The sequence below is a fragment of the Sander vitreus genome, chromosome 20 (genome assembly GCF_031162955.1).
Source record: "Sander vitreus isolate 19-12246 chromosome 20, sanVit1, whole genome shotgun sequence".
NCBI classification, from domain to species: domain Eukaryota; kingdom Metazoa; phylum Chordata; class Actinopteri; order Perciformes; family Percidae; genus Sander; species Sander vitreus.
In genome coordinates, this window is record NC_135874.1 from 17,880,907 (window position 1) to 17,906,071 (window position 25,165).

The 25,165-nt window shown below is 40.8% G+C and overlaps 2 protein-coding genes across 7 annotated transcripts in view; one reads left to right on the forward strand and one right to left on the reverse strand.

Annotated features, from left to right (window-relative positions):
* The window catches only part of dnajc17 (DnaJ (Hsp40) homolog, subfamily C, member 17), a 34,394-nt gene extending 26,557 nt beyond the window's left edge, over nucleotides 1-7,837 (reverse strand). For both annotated transcript variants that reach the window (XM_078278158.1, XM_078278159.1), the window contains exons 1-4: nucleotides 7,630-7,837; nucleotides 2,233-2,302; nucleotides 304-362; nucleotides 125-212 (exon numbers count right to left, since the gene is read on the reverse strand). In XM_078278158.1, coding sequence (XP_078134284.1) covers nucleotides 125-212; nucleotides 304-362; nucleotides 2,233-2,302; nucleotides 7,630-7,710 — 298 coding nt within the window. In that variant the 5' untranslated portion in view covers nucleotides 7,711-7,837. The remainder of the gene's footprint in view (nucleotides 1-124; nucleotides 213-303; nucleotides 363-2,232; nucleotides 2,303-7,629) is intronic.
* Nucleotides 7,838-12,551: 4,714 nt separating this feature from the next.
* On the forward strand, nucleotides 12,552-25,140 carry LOC144535272 (inverted formin-2-like). Of its 5 annotated transcripts, XM_078277650.1 has the most exons (23): nucleotides 12,552-12,757; nucleotides 15,716-16,117; nucleotides 16,753-16,868; nucleotides 17,105-17,264; nucleotides 18,059-18,092; nucleotides 18,342-18,483; nucleotides 18,635-18,767; nucleotides 18,991-19,527; nucleotides 19,981-20,126; nucleotides 20,235-20,296; nucleotides 20,383-20,485; nucleotides 20,604-20,689; nucleotides 20,776-20,876; nucleotides 20,981-21,051; nucleotides 21,139-21,246; nucleotides 21,337-21,407; nucleotides 21,516-21,636; nucleotides 21,741-21,905; nucleotides 22,023-22,125; nucleotides 22,243-22,395; nucleotides 22,722-23,507; nucleotides 23,781-23,834; nucleotides 24,593-25,140. In XM_078277650.1, exons 2-22 carry the CDS (start codon nucleotides 15,721-15,723, stop codon nucleotides 23,831-23,833), a joined length of 3,648 nt encoding a protein of 1,215 aa, XP_078133776.1. In that variant the 5' UTR covers nucleotides 12,552-12,757; nucleotides 15,716-15,720; the 3' UTR covers nucleotide 23,834; nucleotides 24,593-25,140. The 5 variants fall into 5 exon arrangements, with proteins under 5 accessions (XP_078133776.1, XP_078133777.1, XP_078133779.1 ...); XM_078277651.1 differs by lacking the exon at nucleotides 23,781-23,834; XM_078277652.1 differs by lacking the exons at nucleotides 12,552-12,757; nucleotides 15,716-16,117; nucleotides 16,753-16,868; ... (1 more) ...; nucleotides 18,059-18,092; nucleotides 18,342-18,483 and having other exon boundaries at nucleotides 18,702-18,767; nucleotides 18,996-19,527.
* The last annotated feature ends 25 nt before the right edge of the window (nucleotides 25,141-25,165 follow it).

The window sequence follows — 25,165 nt, forward strand, 5'->3', positions numbered from 1 at the left end:
TCCTGGAATATGTATGACAAAAAAAAACTGATTTTAATATTACTATTTACAATACCAATACAAAAACACTAAAATCCGTACATCAAGAGCCTTGAGATGCTGTACAATTTGGAAAAGTACTCACCAAGCTTAATTTTTTTTCTCTTATCATCTAGCTTCCTGGTTCTTTCTTCTGCCTGTTTCTTGGCAGTGCAAATCTTGTCATAGGCAGCCTAAAAACAGTATTAAGACACCAGGATGAATCATGTCTCTGTGTGAGTGTGTATCAGCACTTGACAGGTTGAGAGGCATCAGTCGTCTTACCTTGGCAGCAGCATCAGTTAGCACCTCCAGAGCCTGGGACAACTGGTGGAAGAGCTCCACTAGAAGAAAGGGACAAGAGAAGCAAAAACTATGAACATTCTGCTACTGGATACACACACAAACACTTTTTATTTATTTTACTTTTATTTTTGCTTTAAAAACAAAAAAAAGTGGCTAAAATATAATAATAATATATAACTGGTAATTTTTGTCAATTTGGCACCTTATACACAAGAGATACAGTAGAAGGTGATGTGACATGAATAGAGTAAAGGGAACATGACATCTAAAAAAGGCCTTGTGTGCTCATCATATCTTTAAGCTGAAGCTGGGACACAGGCCTGAGACAGACATTTTATGCTTTAAAAAGGTGCCAAAGATCTCACGAAACCCGTTTCCTCTGATGACACAGACGTGCATTCCCACACAAACCCTTGGCTTCTCCATCTATTATCCATTACAGCACCTCAAGGGGCCACTGCCGCAATCACCACTACCATGCAAAAGCCCACCTCCCCAGTTGTCATCTAACACACACACACACACACACACACACACAGACCACAATCCCACTCTTCATCACACAACCGCCACACTACTGCACTATACTAGCCAGGCTTAATCATTCACTGATGGGAAGCCTAACGGACCGATACTGTTACTCCCTGTGGGGACTGGCAGTGCACACTAACAGGAGGCTCTGGAGATCATGCTGCCAGCAGAGGCGGTCATGTTACCTAAACGCATATAATGGGCTGGAATGAAATCCAACTGGGGGGGGAGACCTGCCATGCCCTCTAGGCAGCTCAGAGTGTCACAACATGGGGGGTTGAGGAAAGTGAGGGGGCGTCTTCAGTTAGTGAGGAATCATGACCCCCAAGTCACCCCTTCCATGCATACAACCTTTCCCTGAGGAGCAGCAAATCCCAAGACTTGCTCCGCTCTCGTGCGATAGAGGCAAAGTCTGTACATGTGCGGGTTCAAGTGTTGAGGCCCTCCAAACCACTTCTTTTCCATTTCTGGGAAAACCGACCCCCTGCTTTTGTATTATCCCTCTCAACCCCACCAATTTCCCAGTTTTTTTTCCTGACATAATCAGGAATTGTCTGAACCATCCAGCAACCACATAAACCTCACTTGAAAATATGCCTTATGACCAGTCTTTTGTCCAAGGTGCCTTTCCCCCCCTTCCGATAAAAAGCTACAATGAGATTTCCTGGTCTAATTGTTGACACGCTGGTTGGCAGCAGGCCGTGGAAGGACTTAAGCCAAAGAAGATGGAGTGTGGAAACACTGGTGGTGGTGATGATGGTGCTGCTGGTCTTTGGCTGGTTCTGTCTGGCTAGAAAGTCGACGGGAGACAGGCGCTAGTTAGATTTCCCTACAGAGTGCTGTGGCTCGGCTGTCTGGCAGGGTACAACTTGCTGAGAGCGCTACTCTAGAGCATTTATTTTTGGTTCTGGAGCTTGATGGCCGTTCAGTCAGACAATTAACCCTAATTCTTCAGAAAACAATGCAGACATTGACTAAAACAAATAATAAATTCTTGTTCCAGTTCTACTAGGTGACTGACAGAGGTCTGTATTCATCCCAAGGGAAATTTTAGGCATCCAGTCGCTTAGACAACCATAACACAACAAACACACATTTCTTTCACATACATAAAAATCACTCACAGAAATTCAAAGAGTTAACAATTTGTGAAGTGATTACAAAAGGTCTGACCACGTGATGCAATGACCATGATAAGGTGCTATGGTAGAGTGTGCAATGGTGGTAGTACAAAGTGAACAGTGCAGGGATTGAACAGTGCAATAGCTTATTATTAAATATTAACTATGAAAAGACAAGAATGTAACAGAATTGCTTGACAACCAAGAAAAGAAATAATATACTTTAAGAACAATATATATTTGCTGGCTAACTCACCTGCTTTTGGGTTGTCTGGGTTCTTGTCTGGATGGCATGTCAAGGCTTTCTGTCGATAAGCTTTCTTGATCTAGGAGAAAAACAGAAGAACCCCTATAGTTATGTAGAGTGGATCATGTTGATTAGGACACAAAAGGAACAATTTATCCACTTAAGCAAAGATTTTGGCCATGTGAAAGTTAGATTCTTACTCTTTGTACCAATTATCTTTATCCTGTCAGCCTTGGCCCAGAAAACCAAAGTCTGAAAAAAAAAAAAAAAAATGATGGTCCCACTGAAATAATGGCACAAATGGTAACAGTCTGACATGAAAGCACTGGGGGTGAAATGAGGTCTGCGTTCAAATAAAAAAAAATCTGCGATTGTATTGTTTGGATCAAATCAACACCTGAGCTGATCCTCTGCTTCGTGTCCTTACGACACGTTAATGGAATCCAACCACCTCGGACATACTCCACAGTGAATTACCCGCACAATAATTCATAACTATTTTCAGGCCCACTGCCCAGTGTGCCTGAGTTGCAACCTAGTATTAGTCCATTTTTATTCAAACTTAAAAAATAAAAAAAATCTTACAATAACATACACGAACAGAGTGCCATTGTCCGTAACAAATCTGAGAAGGCCGCCATTAATATCTTAGGCAGGTAGCCAAAACTTTTGGGGGGTTCAGAGAACCAGAGTGGAAAAACTAAACAATACTTTGGAGTATTGTAATGTCATATGAGGTTTTAGTTATAGCTGATTTTTTAACTCTGGGTCACTGATTGGAATGTTAACCATTCATTGGTCCTTCTAGGTACCAGTTAATGACAAGGTGGTTTTCATTAGATCTCTGCTCTGGAGAAAGAAGGGACGCAGGAAAACTTTTGGTGGAGACCAGAGGGGGCTGAAGAGTGCGGCCCACAACCTCAAAAACACACACTCATGCATTGCATGCTAAGGACTTGGCATAGAAATCCCCCGTATATCTAAACTCAGACACAAGCACACACACTGACATACACTTTCTCACCAGTCTTTATCAGCCATGCCAACATTCTGCATGTTTGTTTATTTTTTAAACATAATCGAAATCTTCTGCCAGTATGCTACGGGCCACAGAATATGGGAGCTCCTTTCTTCATGCCTGGGAAACAGTTGTATCTGACGCCTTGTCCTCTGGCATAGTCAATGTTTCCCTGTGGGTTGTTTTGCACAACTGTATCTGTAGAATACGCGCCAAAACCTACAGAGCAGACTTTACTGGGGGGAAAACAAAGCAGAATGGTGTAATCCATCAGTGTCCAAGCCTTTTTAACAGCAACTCCAATGAGTCTCCATGACAGTCAACTTAGGCTGGATGCCCATTGTCCAAGACACAAGAGCTAAGACGCCACATGACTACATGAAAGCAACGAGCCTCCAGTGAACCCTCTGGAGCTTATCGTGGCTCAGACAGCTCCTAAATGTCACAAGTCTTTTCTTCTCTCTCTTGGTCAACATCATTTTTTTTTCTGGTTGTAGTTCCAATAGTTAATGAGAACTTGGATCCTTGAGAGGGTTCCAAGATACTAGTCATCATTGAGAGATATTAAGTCTTGCTGCTTGGCACACAGAGCCTTCCTACAGATCTAGACTGACACACAGGGCTGTGGACTGTAGCCAAACAAATATGGTTACTGTTGGCCTAAGCCTACTTCCCCTTTTCATCCTCCTCCTGTCTGTTTCTCCCTTTTCTTTTGTCTTTGCTTGCTAACATAGCTCTGTCCAATTTTCTATTTTTGATAAAGTACAAAAAAAAAGGAAATGAAAAGTCAAACTCAAGTTCAAATGTATTGTCATTCGTATACAGGTACAGTTGAACAAAATGTGGTGTGTGGTCCATCAAAGTGAACAAGTCTGCATTATATTTTGTCAGTGTGCACTACATTACCTCACAGCTAAGCTGTTTGACAAGTATAACCTGTCATCATTGATGCTGTCCTTTGTCTTAGTTCAGTTAAAGATCTAGTTAACACACATACGTCTCTACATTTGAGTTATCCTACCTGCTTTTTTCTCTCCAACTCCTGTTTCTTGCTTTTCCTTTTCTCTCTCTAGCATCCTTTAAGACATCTCATCTCTACTGCGCCTCCAGTGCTGTTTTGTTAAATAATACATGATTACTCCCATCAATGCTGTAACACGCAAGCCTTAATTGATGCTGGAAGACCCTGAAGCCCTTTGGTCCTACAAAGTAGAAGCCAACGCATGCCAACTTTTTAAGAGGTTAGCACATGTGTGGATAAGAGCTCTCAGATCGAGTGGCATCTTCCATCAGGACTAATCCAGTCAATTACTGTCGCAATTATCTGTGTGCAGTTCACCATGACCTTTTAGGATTGGCTCCTGAATCCATTATGAGTAAGACCATGTGAAGAGAAAACCATAAGAACTCCTGGGCTGAAACCAACCGCTGTCCCTTGTGCTTAGAGATGAGCAAACTGGACTGACACATGCCTTTTTTCTTGTCTCAAACTGAGCTGCAGAAATGCTAACCATTTCCCACGCTACAGTTTGCAGAAGGAGGAACCAAGGAATCAAAGAAAGATCATGCAGCAGCAGGCCAACAGTAGCCTAATGGTTAGTGCCTGGCGGAAAACAGACTCTGTGCCTCCCTAATCCCTGCCTGCCACAGTCTTAACTGCATGCCCACATCTTTTCCTCATTACACCAGTCTTTGGTGCCAATTATAGTTGACAAACTGGTCCTAGTGCAGCCTCGACACAGCCCTGGTAGGGCCCCTAGCCTGAGTGGCTGATTAGCTGCCTCATCTGCCAATGGGTCCATCCTCTTTAATTACAACGCTCTGCTATTTACAGGACATTATCAACTGGAGGAAAATAATAACAGGCACAAAGGAAGAAGAGGAGCAAGGACAGGGGCAATGAGGACATGACTACACTGAGAAAAGGAGGGCAAAAAGTAAGAAGAAAAACTGGATGTAACAAAGAGAAACAGCGAGACTGTGATTAACTTTCCATGTGCTTGTGAACCTGACAGTCAACCCTTGAGTCAAACTCTGCATTCATTCAGTATTATCCTATATTAACTTTTAATGGAAAGGTATCAAGAATCTTGATACTTTTCCATTAAAAGTTAATCTTCTCATCTTGATTCATGATGACATCATTTTGTGTTTTTTTTTTTATAAATACTGTTGACCAAATTAATGATTCCAAGCTAATTGAAATGGAAAACTAACAAATCTGTTATTCAGGTTTACATCACATGTCAAGAGGTTTGTCAGATCAATGCATTGAACATAAGTTGCCCAGGCGATGAAACGACCTGAAACACCTGGCGACCCCAGGTTGCATCACTGATGATGTACCCCAGTGCACCTTGGGGTGCAATAATAATTTTGCTTACACTGGAAAAGCAATTTTAGAATGTAATGCAATCACCTGACCTGTCATTGGATGCTCTGTCAGAAGTAAATCATGCAGGCATGTAGTTACTGTATACACCGCAACAGGTACACTACAATTTAAGTAGCTGAATACACTACAAGAAATGTTGAGCGGTCTTGACTGTTGACACTGTCTCACCAAGCAATCTGTGATACGTAAAACACACACAAGGTAGTTATTACTCAAGCCCTGCTGATACGCATGTGCATAACTTGTTAAATGGTGGCTAGTCATCCTCAGCACTATAAGGATAAAGCAAATCCCAGTCATCCATAGTCCTTAAATCATAGATTGTGACATGCCATTTCCCCCAGCATTTATCAGCCAAGCTCAAAAGAAGGTCAACAGCAGTGATAAGAGAAAGAGATGCTAAATAGAACCAGGAGGAGATGCAGGACATATGTGGCTTAGCCCACATAAACAGGCTCTGGGATGAGCTTCTTCCCTCTTTCTGTGATAAACAACATGCCGGATAGTGGTGGTGGAGCAGCGGGTAAAACAACTGAGGCAAGTAGCCCAGCTGGTGACATCTGTCTTCACACATTTGATTGATTTTTGAGCCCCCCAGACTCAATGCACTAAACACACACACAAACCCTCACTATCACTCTTGAACATCAATAGACCTCACAGAACCAGCCGTCTAAATGTTGGAGTCTCAATTCTACCCAAGCCACAACTGCTAACTTCCTCTAGGATAATCCTCTGGGGAGGAGAGGATTTGGAAATCCAATTAAGAAATTAACTTCTTCCCTCGTTTTGGCCGCAATTTTAATTTCCCTTCGGGCTTGTGGATTCTACATGCTGGAAACTGTGAGGAGAGGTGGTGGTAGGGAAAAGGCAGGATTCAGGACATAACATCATGGTGAACCGCTCTGGGCTGGGAAATGAAATGTAAAGGAGTTGATTTAAAATCCATGCAGGCACAAAATTCTGTCTGCAGAGGTGAGCAAACAGATGTAACCTTTTGTAAATAGGCTGTCCATAGTATTACATCATTTTCCAGGCCTAATCAGATGTAATCATATTAACACTAAAAGCTTATATGCAATCAGATACGTTGGTTTAGTTTTAGATAAAGAATATACATTGGAGGTGGGATACTCAAAACCAAAAATGTATTTCACATCCATACTATTTTGAATTCATTAGAGCTGAAACAATTAGTCTATTAAAAGATTAGGCGATCAACAGAAAAGTTATTGACTATCATTGTGATAAGCCATTAATTGTTTTAAGTAATATTTTAAAGAAAAATGCACATTCAATTTCCTAGCTTCTCCATTGTGATCGTCCGCTGCTCTTCTCAGTTTTACATTATTTGAGTGGAATATCTTAGGGTTTTGTTTTGGACTATTGGTCATACAAATCAAGCAATTTGATATGCAAAATTTTGACTGCCATTTTTCACTTAATTTGACATTTCATAAACCAAACGATTAATCAGTCAGTTATTCGGGGAAAATAACTGGCAGATTAAGTGATCATTAAAATGAGTTGCAGCCCTAGAAGATTTATGCAACGTCGCTACCAAGTGGCCTTTTCGGTGTATCACACCTTTGCGATTCAGACAACCGGTGTTTCTGTCTTTTGCTACCTGGGTTCTCACTGGACCTAGAATGTCAGTCCTCGCTTTACTTACCTGGCGTTTTTTCCTTACAGAGAAAAATACTTGGTGGCTATTATACACGCATACACGATACAAACACACACACACTCTTATAAGCTCCATGGTAGCAAGCTAATAGAGTTAGCCTCCTGTTTGCAAGCAAAATGACACATAACATTAAGTTACTTACAGTCTCTCCTTGTGCAAACACAGCTGCTTTAACATTTAACGGTAGCTAACACTCGGATAAATGATCTGCCAACACAACATCCCCCAGCCTGTAAAGTAAAGGCATGGTTAGCTACACTATTAGTTATCTAGCTAACTAGCTTGACAGCTAGCTTATTTACACACCTCTTTTGTTGTAGCAGTGCTTTCAACACCAAGTAAACCATACAGGTCCATCTGTAGGATATCCTTGGCCTTTCCGGACATTTCTGTCAATAACGAGCAACGGTACCAACACAGAAAAATAAGAAATGTAAACGCAATGTTAACATTTGACTAATTCAGCGGTTTGTTGTTGTTCCCGTTCCAGCCAGCATGCGTTAACCGTCTTCGACCTTTAAACTAGGAAGTGCACTGCAACCTGGGAAATATAGTTTCTATTCTGCTGTTCTGCTGCTCAGTTGCTGTTGCTGTTGTTTAAATACATTTGAGCATTTTTGAGATTTTGAGCATTTACCATAGCATTTATATCGAAAAAAGGTTTTGTAAGTCTTAACCGTTTTAACTCGTTTTAACTTATTTGTATTGTCTTTGTGGGCTGCTTCAAATTTGGTCCAGGTGTGAAATGGTTTTATCTCTGCCATTAAAGGTCAAATCTTTTGATTTTGTAGATCTGCATTGTGTTTCTGAACCAGTCGTCTCAAATGTATTAAAAAAAATAATTTTTAGCATCATGATGCTGTTGATTTTTGAAGTTGTTAACAAACAATTATAATTGGGAGTAAAAAGGACTATGTATTGGCCTTTATAGGCTTTTTTTCTCTCATGAACCCATTTACAATAACACATATTTGCTAAGGATCCTCAAATTAAATAGTTGTGAAATGTTATAGGCAATGCAGAGTGCTCTCTGGTGGACAAATTATGTAACAGCAGCACTGTCTCTAAAAATGACCTAGGCTTTCAGTAGGCTATTTTGCATACATGTAATTATTGCAAAACTGCCAACATAAACGCCAATTCTTATATATCTGTGGTAAGCCAATATCATCTTATAACAGCAGCCTGGCGATGGATCAGTCAAGTTCTAGTTCTACAGGAAATATTACAACAATTTACACCTTTGTTTTTATTTGGAGCATCCAGGCCATAGACATAAATGATGATCCAGGCTCCACCTTTGTTTGCATTTGAATCATGGTGTAGTCTGTTTTTACTTAACTAAACCTGACAACGCCTTGTATCAATTGTAAAATGTAAACAGAAAAATCTACTGTTCAGACATTTTCACCCAGGACCATTTTATTTGTGTTTCATTTGAGTTTTTTTAGTTGTAGCTATAAGAGTTATGATTATTGATTGATTTGGGATAGGTTCAGGTTGTAGGCCACTGTGGTGTCCAAACTGGGATCCATGGACTCTTGAGGGGACCAGGGGATCACCTGTAAGACGAGGAATGCTTAGTTGAATACTAATAACAATATTGCTTCGATTTGAAGGAAGGAACAACACAGCTGTTTTGATCAAAGCACCTTTTTTTCCCACCGCTGTTATCACTACACAGCAGTGGTGAACAAACAGCTAGCCAGTCTAGCCCAAAAAGCATGTCAACATCTAGTATCTCACACAAGGGTCCTTGCGATGAAATGTATACTATTTTCATTTAATAACTCTAATGAAACTTCCAAAAGAGAGATGAACTGGTGTTTTTGTTTTCCGGTCTGTGGTTTAGTGATAACTCGGCCCCTGTTGTAGCATTTCCTGTAGGCAGTGGGATCTATAGTGATGCAGAATCAGGAACATGTCCTGTCTGCATAGATCCCACATAGATCCCACTGCCTACAGGAAATGCTACAACAGGGGCCAAGTTATCACTAAACCACAGACCGGAAAACAAAAACACCAGTTCATCTCATATATATATATATATATATATATATATATATATATATATATATATATATATATATATATATATATATATATATATATATATATATATATAATAGGTAAATTAAAGGTTATGCAAAAGCTCTATGTAATTTGCAAACGTTTACTATAGGGTGTGTGCAAAAAGATGTTCATCCTGAACAGCTGTGTTATGGCCACATTACGTCCTGCCCATTGGATAATTTGTAATGACCTCATTTCAGGATACCTTGGACAAACATAATCTAAATCTTATAATCACGACACACCCTAGAGGTCCATACGGTAAAAGGTTCCGTAGCAGGACCAGTAGACTAAGGGTAATTTTGTGCTTAAAACCATAGCAATCAGAAATCCCTTGTTATGTATAAATGTATACAGAACAATAAATGGAAATCGTGTTGACTTTGACTTTTAAGAATTGGGAGCTTGATTCCAACATGATCCTGTCCAACTAGCTCAGCAAGAGAGTTGTGGACTTTGATGAGTGCATGATATTTGGTCAATAGTTTTTGTTGCTCCATTTAAACAAAGCAGTCTCATGTGTAGCCATTATTTTCACTTTGACATGCTGGAAATGCAGCTACAGTAGGCTATATATCCTGCATATTATTTGGTGTTGTAACTTAGTAGTACCAATGCTGCTTGTTTCTCAGTGTTCTCCCTGATAGAAGCCGCATTTTCCTCTGGATAAACAAAACATCTTTGGCTCAGGGGACCTAAAGCAGCACGACAATACAACTACCGTATAGCTATGCTTTTCTCGGAGGTAGTGAAACTCTAGCAAGCTAAATAGCCTCAGGTCACTGTACTACACATTCTTAACAAAATATCCAGAGATCCAAACAATATGCCGTATTGTCATTCTGACAGTAAAGGTTTTCTAAATTCATAACTATATGCATACACCAAATAGTGATAAAATAATAATTATAAAAAGCGAATTAATTAAAAGCCACAATAACCATGCTATATCTGTTGCTTCATCTCAACTTGCTTATCTTGTGTGTTCTTTTAGTGTTTTTAGTCACAGGAACATTTAGGCTCATTTTGACTCTTAAATTCAAGATAATTAAGAAATTACTGAATTATTATTACTTGGTCATGTATATGCTACATGTTGCCGTATGCCCTCTCATCCCCTCTGTCTATCAATAAACTCCTAAAGCCATGTAGTAGAATCATATAGTCCAGTCATTTTAAGCCAAAATGGGGGTCAATCTTGAACAAATTGCAACAGAAGTAAACTCAACTGATTTTGTATCCTAAATATGTCCTGGGTAAGGAAAGAAAAGCCCCAAAGAATCCCATTAGGGGAAAGTTTCGAAAAAGACCCAAATATAGCCTATTCATACGCCTATTCATTCTTTTTCTCACGTGAATAGGGTAACATTTTTAATCTTTAGATATCACCATAAAAATTACTGAGTTGATTACTTACATGACGACAAACAAAAAATGTATTACAAGTTTTTTGAAATTGTTTGTTAAGATCAGCAAACGGTGCATAATCTAATTACATGTGTGCTAATTTGCATAAATACCACAACAGATCTAAACAGGACCTACCTTTTGTCTTCTGCATTCTCTTTACCCTTGTCTCCTGTTCATCCCTCAGACTTATCCCCCAGAAACAGTCCCACGGACCCAGCCCCAAACCCCATCTCTGCAATAATAATTAATAAAGGCTGGTTTAAAGTACTTCTTCCTGCCTCTATGTATTAATGCTCATGGGTAGCCTAAATGGGTTCCATTCAGATCTTAACATTAAGTCTTTTACTGTAAGATGTCAACAAGATTCAACAAGACATTTTCACCTGGCTATACCCAATGTTTAGATCTGTTGTGGTATTTATGCAAATTAGCACATACGTAATTATATTATGCAATGCTTGCCCATGTTAACAAACAATTTAAAAAAAACTTGTAATACATTTTTTGTTTGTCTTGGTGTAAATAATCAACTCGGAAATTTTCATGGTGATATCTAAAGGTTAAAATTGTTATCCTATTCACGTGAGAAAAAGAATGAATAGGCGTATGAATAGGCTATATTTGGGTCTTTTTCGAAACTTTCCCCTAATGGGATTCTTTGGGGCTTTTTTTCCTTACCCAGGACATATTGAGGATACAAAATCAGTTGAGTTTGCTTCTGTTGCAATTTCTTCAACCTTTTTTCATAAAATGACTGGACTAATAGAGGAATGATGAAGCCTGGGTGTGTTCAGAATCAGATTGTGTCTGGATCTTGGATTCTGATCATTCTAAGGACACTTTTGGATTTAGTTATAAGTAAAGATATGAAATTCCACTGAGAAAAATAAAGAGAACTGGTCTAGATTGTAGAGAACTAAAAGTCTAATGTAAAACTAAAAAATTGGGATCATGTTCTAATTCCCTACAAGGCTCTTGTGGGCAGTCAGACCCATGCACCCTGATGGTTTGGACATTGTGTCTTACTGTCAAAAAATGTTGACTGACTCGGAGAATAAGGGACCCAAGTTAATTTTCCGCCAGCAGGGACTATAGCCCGAGGTCAGATCCAGCTGATGGGATGGGGAGTGTGGGAGGACGGCCCACAACCACTGGCTGCATTCAGCATCACAAACAGCTACAAGCCAGAAAACGGCGGGCACATTAAGACCGGAAATCAGACAAAACTGCCTTTAAAATAAAACGCTGACCATAGAAACCCCTTTGAGTATGAATGTGTAATGGAACATATTTGGATATATCTACTTTGATATATGTCATTCCTCCAGCAGCAGTTATTTCATTTTAATGACCTGTTGCTAGTTAGAGGCCTATAGATGTGACCAATAAGCGAATATTAACATCTTGTAACCACATAGCCTACCTTCGTTGGAGCGTGTTCTGTACTTTATAATAGCTTTGTGTTCATTTGTGTTTAATTTGAGATGTTAAATGAGTTTTTCTGTGATTAACGTTAGTTTAGCCATACTACTAAATGTTAATTAAGCTTGTGTACGTGTCTTCTGGGTACGTTATGTAACGTTAGCAAACTTATTTAATTCATTTTGTGGACTCTATTTTTATGTTTAGGCCTACTTGACTGACTTAACTGAATCCTGTCGGCATACCGCACAGGCTACTTTTTATTCTGAAAGTTTTGACCGGATGTCTATAGCTCAGTAATGTTGTTGTCTTGACACGGTCAGATCTCAAGTGAGTTAGAGGGCCGTATCGATTTGAACCATCCGCATACCACACAGGGTTTGAGGTGCTACACTGTGCCGAAATTTGAAGCGGTCCAAGTTTCATTTGTTGGCAGAATAAAAGGGATGACTGCAAAGCGCTCCCCCATCTGAAACACACCAGAAGACGCGATTCTTCAAGTGTCTTCATATTTATGGGATAAAATCAGGTAAGGTGTCATAGTCAGCTTATAGGTGATCAATGCAACAGGACATTAAGATGTGACATGTCTAGTAGAGAAAGTACTTAATCATAAGCGTTATCATTTTGTTTTTCTGTTGTCTTTTACTCGTCACAGTGTGAGGTGACTAGTCCGGTAGCGTATACGTCCCGTTATGCCATGCCCCCTGGTAACGTGATGTGGGGAAAATCTCAGTGCAAAGTAATCATATTGCATTCATAATGTCGCTATTTCAGATCCGTTTTATTAATCATAATGGACCAATGCATAACGACAAATCGTCAATTGTATTCTGGTGTCACAGTCTTGACGATCCATCCTGGAGGTGGTAATCGACTAGCTCTTCCCTCAAACCTCCTTGCCTCGGACAGAATAAAGAGGAAGACGGCGGTGAGGTGGGGGAAAAAAACAACCTGTGTTGCCAAAATCCACTTGAATTGAGGATTCCAGTTTTACGTCTGTGTGTTGGAACATATGGGCTGTCACTGTCAATGTTTTGTTAATATGCAGATGTTATATCACTCTGACAATGGCTGAAGGAACAGTCTGGGAATACAGAAAACTACAACTAAAATGACTGCAACTGCTAAATGTGCTTGTAGACTTTGCAGGCATGTCGGTCACTCCCTTAAATAGCAGAGTGGAAGAGGAGGAGGTTAGGATATCAGTTAAATGTTACCAGATGTTCTATGTTGTTTTAATTGCTCTGCAAATACTATGACTTTATGGCATGGATAAAGCTTGAATTACTATCTGTAATTATGCACTCTCCAAGCATCATATGTTACATGTGTTACCATGTTGTACCATGAAATCCACTGTTATCATTTCAGTGCTCAAAAGGTAGAAAAAATCATTTTATAATATCCAACCCATCCTTTATCTCCTAACTATATCTAGTACTTCAGTGGAAGAAAACAACATGAGAAGATAGACAGTAAACTGCTATATGATATTTAACTTATTCCCTTTACTTGTTTATTATTGTTGACTTGCAGAGAGAGTAGATAACATTAATTATGCAAGCTTTGCATATGTCTCAGATTAAATAAATCAGTGGAGACATTTCTGCATTTTCACAAGTGTTGATGCTGTACAGGAACAGTGGGCTGCTGTGTGGGCGGTTTAACCAGAGGACAGATGAGTAGGTTTGTCCTGTTTGCAGTGAATCAGCCTGCTATTAGTGGTACATGTGGGAGATCTGGCAGACAAGGTCGGGAAATGAAAGTTGCTTATATTTGAGGAATGCATGAAATAATGGGCAAATGTTTTTTTCCATTATAGTTGAACTTTGAAGCTGCTTGGCATGTAACCCAGATGTTTTCACATGGACAAAATATCTTGGGATAAAATGAAACACAATTTCAAAAGAGGAACATGAGCTGTCACACCCGCATGTGTATCTCAAGCCAAGTTTCCTGTCTTGGGAAAGTCCTTTCCTTCCTTATGAAAAGTCCCTATATGAAGTGTATAAACTGGAGAGTCCGGTGTATGCACACTATTTTCAAACAATGTCTTAGTCATACGTATGTATTTGCAAGGCATGAATCAATTACATATGTATTGACATATGTATATGTATTTAGATTACAAATGTCAACTTGCAACTTTTGTTCCTTACTCACACTGAACATGAAGCCCAAATGTACTCCTCAAGAAAGTGTTTAACTGGTTTGCTGGCCACAACTCGTATTAGCCTGAAAGGAGGGGCAGGGATCATTCCATCCATTTTGTGGCTGACACAGCTCTTTGAAGAGTATTGAGAAGGCCTATTGTAAAACACCATTGTCTGTCTGCTTGCTGCTACGGTAACACACTCACACTGGCAGCAGGATTAAAATACCGCAGTCAGAGCTGACAAATGCTTTGCCAGATTATGTGAGAAAAGAAAAAGCCTCATTTTACCTTGAATCTGTCGAGCGAATAGTAAAACAATTCGTCAGATTTTTCATAGTCATTACTTCTGCGAATTACCTTTTGAAAAGAGAGAAATCCAAAATTGGATTTTTACTGTGTTTAGTTTACTGAGCTCCTAAAACAAGAGAACCAAAATGAAGCAGAAACAAGTAAGATTTGTGAGCAGGGCCTTACATTGTCTAGATGGTAAAATAGAGGACTTGTAAAAGCTATAATTCCTTCCAGGCTGGCACTTTGAACAGAGCATTGTGTTTGTTCATGCTCATCACTCAATGCCTCATCTGTATCTTACGTTTGCCAAGTGTGAAATCAACAACAGGAGACAGAAGAACCACTCACGCTTGTTCTTTTATGCTGAACCACCTAATATCACAACTCCAGCACAGAGAGAACATATTTTTAGACTTCTGGTGAAGAATTCCCCCCTTTTTTGGACTGCACCCTTATCCTGTTGATTTTTTCAGAGTGAGGACATGTTTATACTAGTAGCATGCATTGCAGTGGATAGTTTGAGTAGAAGTTTGGTGGTTAAATATGTTGGTAAAAGAGGGGACTGTGCTCTGAAGTTACTCCAGAAAAGGGCACTTGTGCATTGTGCATGTCTTCCAGTGCTTATATCCCAGTAATGAGCTTAAAAATACATGTATTTATATGGTAAATTGCGATACGCACTGTCCAGACAACATTGAACCCGGCTTTGCAGAGAGCTGATGAGTCTCTTCTCTTTCAAGCAGGATTAAATAGGAATGTTTGGCAGAGCTGGTGGTGACTGGATGGCTGACATATCTTTTACTCTTCCACAAAAATGCAGAGCTATCATTTCCTATTCTGCGTTCCTTTATGATAAGGCATTATTATGGCCTGCTTCCTCTTGTCTGGATAGCAACGAAAACACTGTATACTGGGCAAAATCATTGGATATCGTTGCAAACAGACACCATCTGCAGTCCAAACAAGCTGAATTTTCTTTCTGAAAAATACACACTAACACTGAAAAAACTGAACATGATTCCCGTCTCTCCTCCACAGCCATCATGTCGGGGAAGTCAGATGGGAAGAAGAAGTGGCAGGCAGTCAGGGGACGCCTGGGCTCCTCGCAGGACTCAGATACACAGCCAGAGGCCAACCTAGAGAGTGCTGATCCAGAGCTGTGTATCAGACTGCTGCAAGTTCCCACTGTGGTCAACTACTCTGGGCTAAGGCGTCGCCTGGAGGGCAGCGACCAGACATGGATGGTCCAGTTCCTGGAGCTGAGTGGGTTGGATCTCCTCCTGGAGGCCCTGGACCGGCTCTCGGGCCGGGGATGCTCTCGCATTGCCGACGCCCTTCTGCAACTCACCTGTGTCAGCTGCGTCCGGGCAGTCATGAACTCCTCTGCAGGGATCCACTTCATTATAGACAATGAGGGATACATTCGGAAGCTCTCCCAAGGTTGGCCACCCTTCATTTTTGTGAAGAATTATCCATGTGCTGCACTCATTTCCCCATGTAGTGTTTTGTATGATTATGTCTCAGAGTAGTCACACATAAAAAGAGTGGCGCAGATGCTTCAGAAAATATATACTAAACAATTTGATCTAGATATTTAAATTAGCCTGTTCTTTCAAAAGAAAGCCATGTTTAAGGAACGGAGGTGCCACTTTTTTCAGTATTTTGTTAAATGAACTCACATAAGTCTCTTTGACTCTCTGTGCTGAGCTGAAGTTTCCAGTTCCAGCTTTATATACAGAGGTGAATCAGGGGTTGCTTCGCAACATCCCTAAAACTTTTGTTTCACAGTGAGTTGTGAATATTGGATATTTCCCCACCTCTGACACACACATACACACACATACACACACACACACACACACACACACACAAAAAACACATGTTTATACAGTACAACGCAATATCTTCAGAGGGCAAATTTCAAGTTAAGTGGCTGAAATAAAGCATCCTGCTTAGGATGATTTATTTTACACAAAGGGGAAAGAATATAGATAGGGGGTTTTGCTTTAAGAGAAACTGATGGAAAATATGAGCGCTCGACCTGTACTGATGTGTGTGATCATGATGCTCCGCAGCTTTGGACACTTCCAACATCATGGTGAAAATGCAGGTGTTTGAGCTACTTGCTGCCCTCAGCATGTTCTCTACAGACGGTCATCGTCTGGCACTGGATGCCCTGGACCACTACAAGGCAAGTAGATGAACATGTAGAAGTCATACTTCTAACTATTGTAGTTTTTTTTTTTTGTTTAAAGTTAAGTTGTTGCGGTATTTACCTTACATGATACTACATCATCACTCTGAATGATACATACCATAACATTGCCCCCTAGTGGTGGGTTGCATGCACAGGCATCATAACCCTGTGAAATCACAATGTTCCTCAATGAAGATGATGACTCAAACCGACTTTGATTTCCCCTTCAGGGCGTGAAGACGCAGCAGTATCGCTTCAGTGTGATCATGAACGAGCTGCAGGCCACAGATAACGTCCCTTACATGGTCACACTCCTCAGTGTCATCAACGCACTCATCTTCGGGACAGATGATCTCAGGCAGAGAGATAAGATGAGAAAGCAGTTTATCGGTTGGTTCTCCATTCAGCTGCTACTTAACAATGAATCAGGAGTCTAGAGTCCCATCATAAGTAAGGTCACACTATGGTCTCCCTGAAAGTAAATGCAGATGGGAAAGCGGGCCATCAGCAGGAGCTCTATTACAAATATCTCTGTCACTGGGTCTGTCTAAAAATAGGTCTAATGGCCTCATTCTCACTTTGACCAAACGCCTGAGAACTAAGCAAACCTTAAGTGTATACATTGTGTATTCATGCATTTTACACCATAACTAGTGACTATCAAAAGTTTCAATTTGAAGAAAATGTCATCACTCTTACATGAATTAAATCACACTGACCTAATGAGATTTTGATCAAATCTTTGTGAGAAAGTTGGCCATTTGAATAAAAGTCACTATCCATCCTTTTTATTTATAGTGGATTGTTCTTTCTTATGGCCTGTGGAGTCTGTCCCAGCCCTGGGACTAACATTGGACTGAGGCTTTTCCTATGAGGCATCAGTGATAAGCACTGAGCTACAAAGCTGCCTGCCGATCACCACAGTCAAGATAGTTTGACAAATATGTCATATTTGCAGCAATATAAACCATCCTAAATTCAATAAAATGCCACCCTCCACATTGGACCAATTAGCCATTTGTTTGGCCACGCCTCTTGTGTGATTGATCACCTGTGACTTCCTGCCAATTCCTTCAAAAACTAACATATGCCACTGTGGAGAGATGTGTGACACATTTGGGAGGTAAAGCTACAATTATTGATATTTGTACAACTCTGAGCTGTATTTTATTGTTGTCTTGCAGGGCTCCAGTTACTTGATATTCTGCCAAAGTTAAGGTGAGCCTTCCTTCTGTTGTTCACATTTCATTTTGTCAGTTTCTTAAGTCTCTAAAGCAGATTTTATGCAACAAGTGAAGTTCAAGTTTGAAGTCATTTTAAAGTCCATAATCATGGATGATGCTGTTTGTGTCCATTAATTGACAGTAATTAGAGGCCCTTGTCATTGCTTTTTGAAAACTGAAAATGGCATTTAAATCCAATGGAATGTCATCACCAGTGACCTGTATGTGTGTGTGTGTTGTGCAGGGAGCAGGAGGATGAAGACTTGATCATTCAATGTGAAACTTTTGAAGAGACAATGGCTGAAGATGAGGAGGAGCTGCTGCGGGTCTATGGGGGCATTGACATGAGTGATCACATGGAGGTTTTCACTACGCTCTTTAACAAGGTGAGCCCTGACTGGCTTTATCATGAATCAATGTCTGGTTACAGTAAAGAAAATACCTCTTATTGTCTTTCTGATTGAAACTGTTTCAATCAAGTTTTTGTGGTGCTAGACTTAAGTATGTAAACATGACAAGCCCTCTTGATTTGTGCAGGTGAGCAGCTCTCCAGCATCTCTCCAGCTGCTGTCCATCCTGCAGACGTTGTTGGTGCTGGGGCCCGGCCGTTCGGATATCTGGCTGGCTCTAGAGGCCATCACTAACAGAGCCATACTGCTGGCCCAGGACTGTGAGTCAGCACTGAAGCAGCAATACATTCGCTTTAGGTCGGCTCTCTGGAGAGGCTAATGGCTTCCTCAGTGATTCATGTGTGGAGTGCTTATCCAAGAAAAAACGATCACAGCCATGAAACGGAGACAGCTGTTGACATGGTGGCTGAAAGCTTTTATTTTAGTGAGAAAAGTATTTTCAAAGTGTGTGTGTGTGTGTGTGTGTGTGTGTGTGTGGTCCAGCTCAGATGGAGTCCTGTGAGAAGATCATGCAGCGGCTGATGTTCTCCAAAGGCAAGAGCTGTGATGGTCATCATGAGGTGGACGGGCAGCTTGTGAAAGTAGATAAGGCCGTGCAGACTGATCTGGAACATCAGGAGAAAGAGAAAAGCATAACATCTTCTCTGAAGCCAATTTGTGCCTCTCCTCTACCTCCCCCACCACCACCACCACCACCTCCTCTACCCCCTATAACAGGTACCCCGCACCAACCTTTTAACCAGTGCCCACCTCCTCCTCCTCCACCGCTACCTGGAGAGTTTGGTGGACCCCCTCCACCTCCTCCCTTGCCTGGAATGCCACCACCACCACCCCTACCAGGGATGGGTGGTGGACCACCACTGCCCTTACCTGGCATGCCACCTCCGCCTCCACCTCCCCCAGGCATGATAGTGGCTCAGAGTAGCCAGGTCTTGGGGTGTGCTGCACCCACAAAGGCAAACCGATGCCCCACCCTGAGGATGAAAAAGCTCAACTGGCAGAAACTCCGCACCGTTACTGGTGAGTGGATAAAACATTCTTGTGAAGGCTGAAATTATTTCAACCACAATCTGTCATCTACATTACGAAGGCAGCAGCCCTGGCTGAATCTAAGTTCAAGAGTGTCAAGCTGACTTTGAATATGCTAAATCACTTTTTTGCCTGCATCCGTCAAGATATTAACCCCTTTTCAGGCCATTTTGTATGTTTAAATAGAACATTATGGGAAATGTGAGTGAGGACATTGGCAGAAGGCATCTGTAGAGAGAATAGTTGATGGGGATGGAACATTGCTATGAACAGAACCATTATTACAAATGTGTTATTTAATGTGGGTGTTGGCAGAGGATTCCCCTGACTTTTGAGAGGGGGAACATCACTGTCAAATGAATTTTAGCCATGATAGACTGTTGATACAAAATGGAGCCACATGAGCTCATAACAGGTTCTTTCTCTTTTCCTGCGCGCACACAGATGGTCACTCCATGTGGTCATCGGTTCAAAAAGCGCCTCATCCTCGGGAGCCGAACTACAGCAGTATCGAGCAGCTGTTCTGTCTCCCGGTGAATGAACACAAAGACAAGGGGGCAGCTGCTCCTGTCAAGAAGGAGCCTAAAGAGGTGTGCTTGGTCAACACTTGACGCTGCTCCTCAGAGCTGTAGCACTCAGAACAAACGCACCTGATTATCAAAGCTGAATAATCAATATGCCTCTCTTTGTCCTAATAGATTACATTCATTGATCCAAAGAAGAACTTGAATTTGAACATATTCCTAAAGCAGTTCAGATGGTAAGATGTTGCACATTATTTAGATTTTCTTTTAAATATAGTTTGTTCCATTTTCCAGCTCAATATTTTTCATTTTCTCTGTCCAGCACAAATGAGGACTTTGTAGCCATGATTCAGAATGGGGATCGTAGTAGGTTTGATGTAGAGGTGCTGAAACAGCTTCTTAAGCTCCTACCAGATAAGCATGAGGTTTGTACTCTTTAACAATTCTGTCTTTACCTAGAGACTTGTTTGCATTTATATCTGCTATCAAGGGCCCACTTTAAAATAGCAAATGTCTGAATTACTGTCTTGTGCTTTCACTTAGATTGAAAATTTGAAGTCCTTCCAAGGAGAAAAAGACAAGTTGGCAAATGTTGACCGCTTCTACACCTCCCTTCTCGATGTGCCATGGTAACATAATTTTTATTTATTTTTTTTGTGCGTGCTTGTTCTGCTCATACTTGGCTCCTTATTTACTTTCTGGCTCGTTTCCCCAGTTATCAGTTGAGGATTGAGTGCATGTTGCTCTGTGAAGAGACTTCATCAGTGGTGGATATGCTCAAACCTAAAGTCAAGCTGGTGGAGGAGGCTTGCCAGTGTAAGTAAACCCTAGGCCTTCAGCTGTATTCACATGCATGCAGTATTCATTCTTTCTCAACTTGTGTATATAATCAAATTAACACCATGTAACAAATCTCTCAGCTCTCAGAAAGAGCGCGCTTGTGCCCAGTTTCTGCAAGCTCATCCTTGACGTTGGGAATTTTCTCAACTATGTAAGAACCTTTTCTGTCTAATGTATATTTTACTTTAAGCTGACATTTAAACAGAGCTTGCATTTTTAATCATCGGTCTACTTTCAGGGAAGTCACACAGGAAACGCTGAGGGGTTCAAGCTCAGCTCTCTGCTCAAGCTTACAGAGACCAAGGCCAACAAGAGCCGCATTACGCTGCTTCATCACATCCTGGAGGTACACAAAGTGGCTCACAGCTGCCATAACTATTTGTTCTCTCTGTTCTGAACCCGTTTAATTACCCACTGCATGGCTTGTTTTGCAAAGGAAGCAGAGGCCAACCACCCAGAGCTGTTGACCCTGCCAGATGATATAGAGATCTGTGAAAAAGCAGCAGGGTATAGAAACCTTTTCATGTCTAATTTAGCTCACATTCTTTTTTTTCTTTTTTTAAATTGGTTCCTAGTGTTTTTCATTTTATAAGATGTCTTGCACCTTGTCCTCAGAGTTAATCTGGACTCCGCTCAGTCAGAGGCCAGTGCCTTACTAAAACGACTTAATGAGACAGCCAAGAAGGTTTCCAACTCTGTCGAAGAGATGAAGGAGCAATATGCTAAAGTTCTTCAGGTAAGATGATGGTCTCTGCTCTGCCTACAATTTGTGCCAAAATGTGATTACTCAATAGTGTTTTGGAAGCTGAATTCCCCCCCCCCCCATTTTCTCTGTGGCAGGAAGGTCTGGAGGCATGTCAAGCTTTAAGTGACCGGTTCACTGCGCTTGAGAAGAAGAAGATTGAGCTGGCTGTCTACCTATGTGAAGATGCCAATCAGCTGTCACTTGAGGAACTTTTCGGAACCATCAAGTCTTTCAGAGGACTATTCCTCAAGGCACTGAAGGTGTGTGGGGGGGTGGTCGGTCAGAACTTTTCGGAACCATCGGGTCTTTCAGAGGACTATTCATCAAGGCACTGTGTGTTACTTTTTTGTGTGTCATCCTTACTTTCATGGTAACAGGAAAACAAAACCAGAAGAGAGCAGGCAGCCAAGGCTGAGAAAAGGAAGAAGCAGCTAGCAGAGGAGGAGTCCAAGAGACAGAAAGGAGAGAATGGAAAAATCAGTAAGTTGTGAACAGCCCTCCTCCTTTCTTTCACGGAGTACTAGACATTCCTAACTAAAATCATTTGAATAGCATGCGTTTTAAGCCCTCTATTTTATTTTACCTCTTTGTTAACAGTCAAGAAAGGCTTCGTGCCACAAAATGACGGCTGCATCATCGACCACCTCCTGGCAGATATCAAGAAAGGTTTCAGCCTAAGAAAGACCAGGCCAAGGTGCGATTCGGCAAGCCTCCCTTCTAGTGAAATGCGTAGGGATACCTGCCCATCTGGTAAGGACAAGAGACTGTGGCCTCCATCCGCAGTTCTTCGCTCCGCTCCTGAGCTGCTTAACTGCGAGCCACAACACAGCCTTGCTGCTTTATCTATTTTATTTGTGCTTAAACAACACTGCCACCTTGCTAAGCTACTCCGTCGCGTAGTTGTTTTGTCGCGCTATATTAGAATTTGTTTGCATGCAGAGCATTTTTCTTTTCATGCAGCTTTGCTCACTGTAAAAAATTTAAATAAAAAATAAATCGCCCCATTTCAAAGCTATTTTTAGCTTTTGAAATGGGGTAATTGTTTGTCTCAGTACTACCTACTTCTCCCCCCTCAGGATCAAGTGTGACGCCTGTAGACGAAAAAGCCGTAGAAATAGCCGCCATATCCGCATCCAGCAAACATCAGACAGAGGGTCACCAGGCCAGCACAAGCGAAATGAACGGCTTCATCAGCCCATCAGAAGACACTCCACCAGCACTGCAGAGTGGAATACAAGACAGACCAGCTGTACCTCCCGAGGCACTCCGAGGAGAGCCAGCCATGACAACGCAGACACCCCTGGAAAGACCTGCATCACTGCAGGAGGAGCAATACTCTCAGAAACCTGCAATATCATGTCAACCATGTCTCCCCACAAATGGCTTTTCATTGGACTCAACTGAAACCAGCGTCCTAAGCCCATCTTCCCTCTCTGATTCTGACCTGTTAGATGGCACTTCCAGCCTGGTGTCTGAGAAGCTGATGGCTGAGGAGCCAGCAGACATTAGTGTGAATGTTCAGATAAAGGAAAGTCCTTTACCTGATACAGACACAGTGACACAGAGTAGTGCAGACAGTATAATGGGAGATGGGAAAGGTGAAACTAGTAATAAAATAAACCCCTTAGCAGAGACTGTAGGACAAGAGGAGGGTCGAGAAGAGCGTAAATGCATTATTGTAAAAACGTCCGTAACTACACTCGCACTCGGTGAGGGTATCGAGGGGTGCGACGTCCCAGATGGACTGCACACAGAAGATCTGCCATCAGTGTCTGGAGCCGTGCCTGAGCCTCCATCCCTTAAGCCCGAACCAAAGAAGAAGCAGAGCTTCTATAAACGAAACAAAAAGAAGAGTAATCAAGGTAACCAATCCATTGACTTAAATAAAGATCATGTTTGGAATGCTAGTCTCTTGATGTGTCTTAAAGGGAAATCCTTATTTGTTTTGTTTTTATTGCATTTAATGTTTTATATTTTATGTATGGTCTATTTTTGTGTGTATTAAGTATTTTTGCATGACAACATGCATTTTATTAAAGACTATGGATGCAATTTGCAGATTTAATATGGATTTTGAAGCTATGGACAGTTTGTTTGAATGCTCTGTTTTCCATTCTGACTCTCTGAAACACAAGGTAACAGTGGGAAAGGACACACTAAACATAAAACAGGCTGTGTGTTGCAGTGAGGTAGGTCAAATCGATGGGATGGAAAACTGTAAGCAGAAACATTATCCTAATGAACTCAATCACCATCGCAGCTTTGTCCCAAATAACACGTCATTTGTTGGTCTAACTGGAAGCTGGATTTTTCATTTGTATCTGTTGTCCAGCTTTTAACACTTGCTCTCTCTTTAACACTTTTCCAATTCAATTATCAGGCCCAAATCTTAACAGCATTTGACCAAACACACATGTGACTTGTGATGATTCTAATGTCAATCAAACCTGGGGAAAACTAACCTTAAATACTATTATTTACAGCAAATAATCTTTTTAAGAAGTGGTTAAGTGATCTCACATCACAGTTTGTGATCTCAAGCAGTCTTGCAGTTTGTGGAGTCATTGTGAAATGCGTTATTTCATGAAAGCCGCCACTTTTTGTGTCTCTTCTTCCATATTTTCTTGTCCATTCCCCAAATCTGCAACTGGGACTGTTCAACCTACTAACAGTCTTGTGTGCTTCTTGTAACCTGTGCTTTGTTAATCTGACTTCGAGGAAAGACGCTATATGAGATGCATTAAAGATGTTTTTCACAACTAAAAGAAATCTTTTAAAATTTTAAAGCTAACGTAGTCATGTTTGTAAGCCAAACAATCCTGTAAAAATGTCTTTGAGCCAATCATTTTATCCTGTAAATATAAAAAAAATACTTTAAAAGGTATTAAAGAATTTTATTTGGATATATTTTGAATCCATCAATTCATTTTAGTCTTTGTTTCCATAGGTGACTCCAGAAAAAGGATATCAAGAGGAAAAAGGAAATGTTAATTTCACCCAGGAGTTGTGAACTGGAAGGACTACAGTATCATTAATTGTGTGAGACTACATGAGCATTGATTCCTTCAAAGGGATGCAGAAGTCTTAAGACCAAGAAGGGTAAACCCATTTAAGGCTGGGATCTTCACGGCATGGATGTGAATGTGGCTTTATGTAAAGGAATGAGTTGTTTTTTTTGTGTACATGAGTGGTTTGGATTCAAAACTATTCCAAAAAAAAAAGTTGAATATTTATGTTTTGTACAATTGTTGTAATATACAGTGAATGTTTTTGCTATATGCTCTATTTACCTTTAAGCACCTGTTGGAAAAAAGAGGCAATGCTGTTGCTGCAAGATATTTAATTTAACTTATCAAAACAACTGCTTGAAAATCATGTCTTAATTTCTTCATATATTATCCAGATGATCTTTCAGAGGATACTAGGACAAAATATAATTGTATGATTGTAACTTTTAATGTTAAATATATTTTAATAAAAGTGAATTTTACTGTTCAGCTGTTTGTTTTTCAAATCATTT

Bases quoted from the DNA above. Each gene is read 5' to 3' on its own strand.
- LOC144535272 (XM_078277650.1), top strand. From the start codon at position 15,721: ATGTCGGGGAAGTCAGATGGGAAGAAGAAGTGGCAGGCAGTCAGGGGA. The intron at 21,247-21,336 runs GTACACAAAGTG...TGTTTTGCAAAG, and splicing joins TGCTTCATCACATCCTGGAG to GAAGCAGAGGCCAACCACCC. The intron at 22,126-22,242 runs GTAAGTTGTGAA...CTTTGTTAACAG, and splicing joins AGGAGAGAATGGAAAAATCA to TCAAGAAAGGCTTCGTGCCA.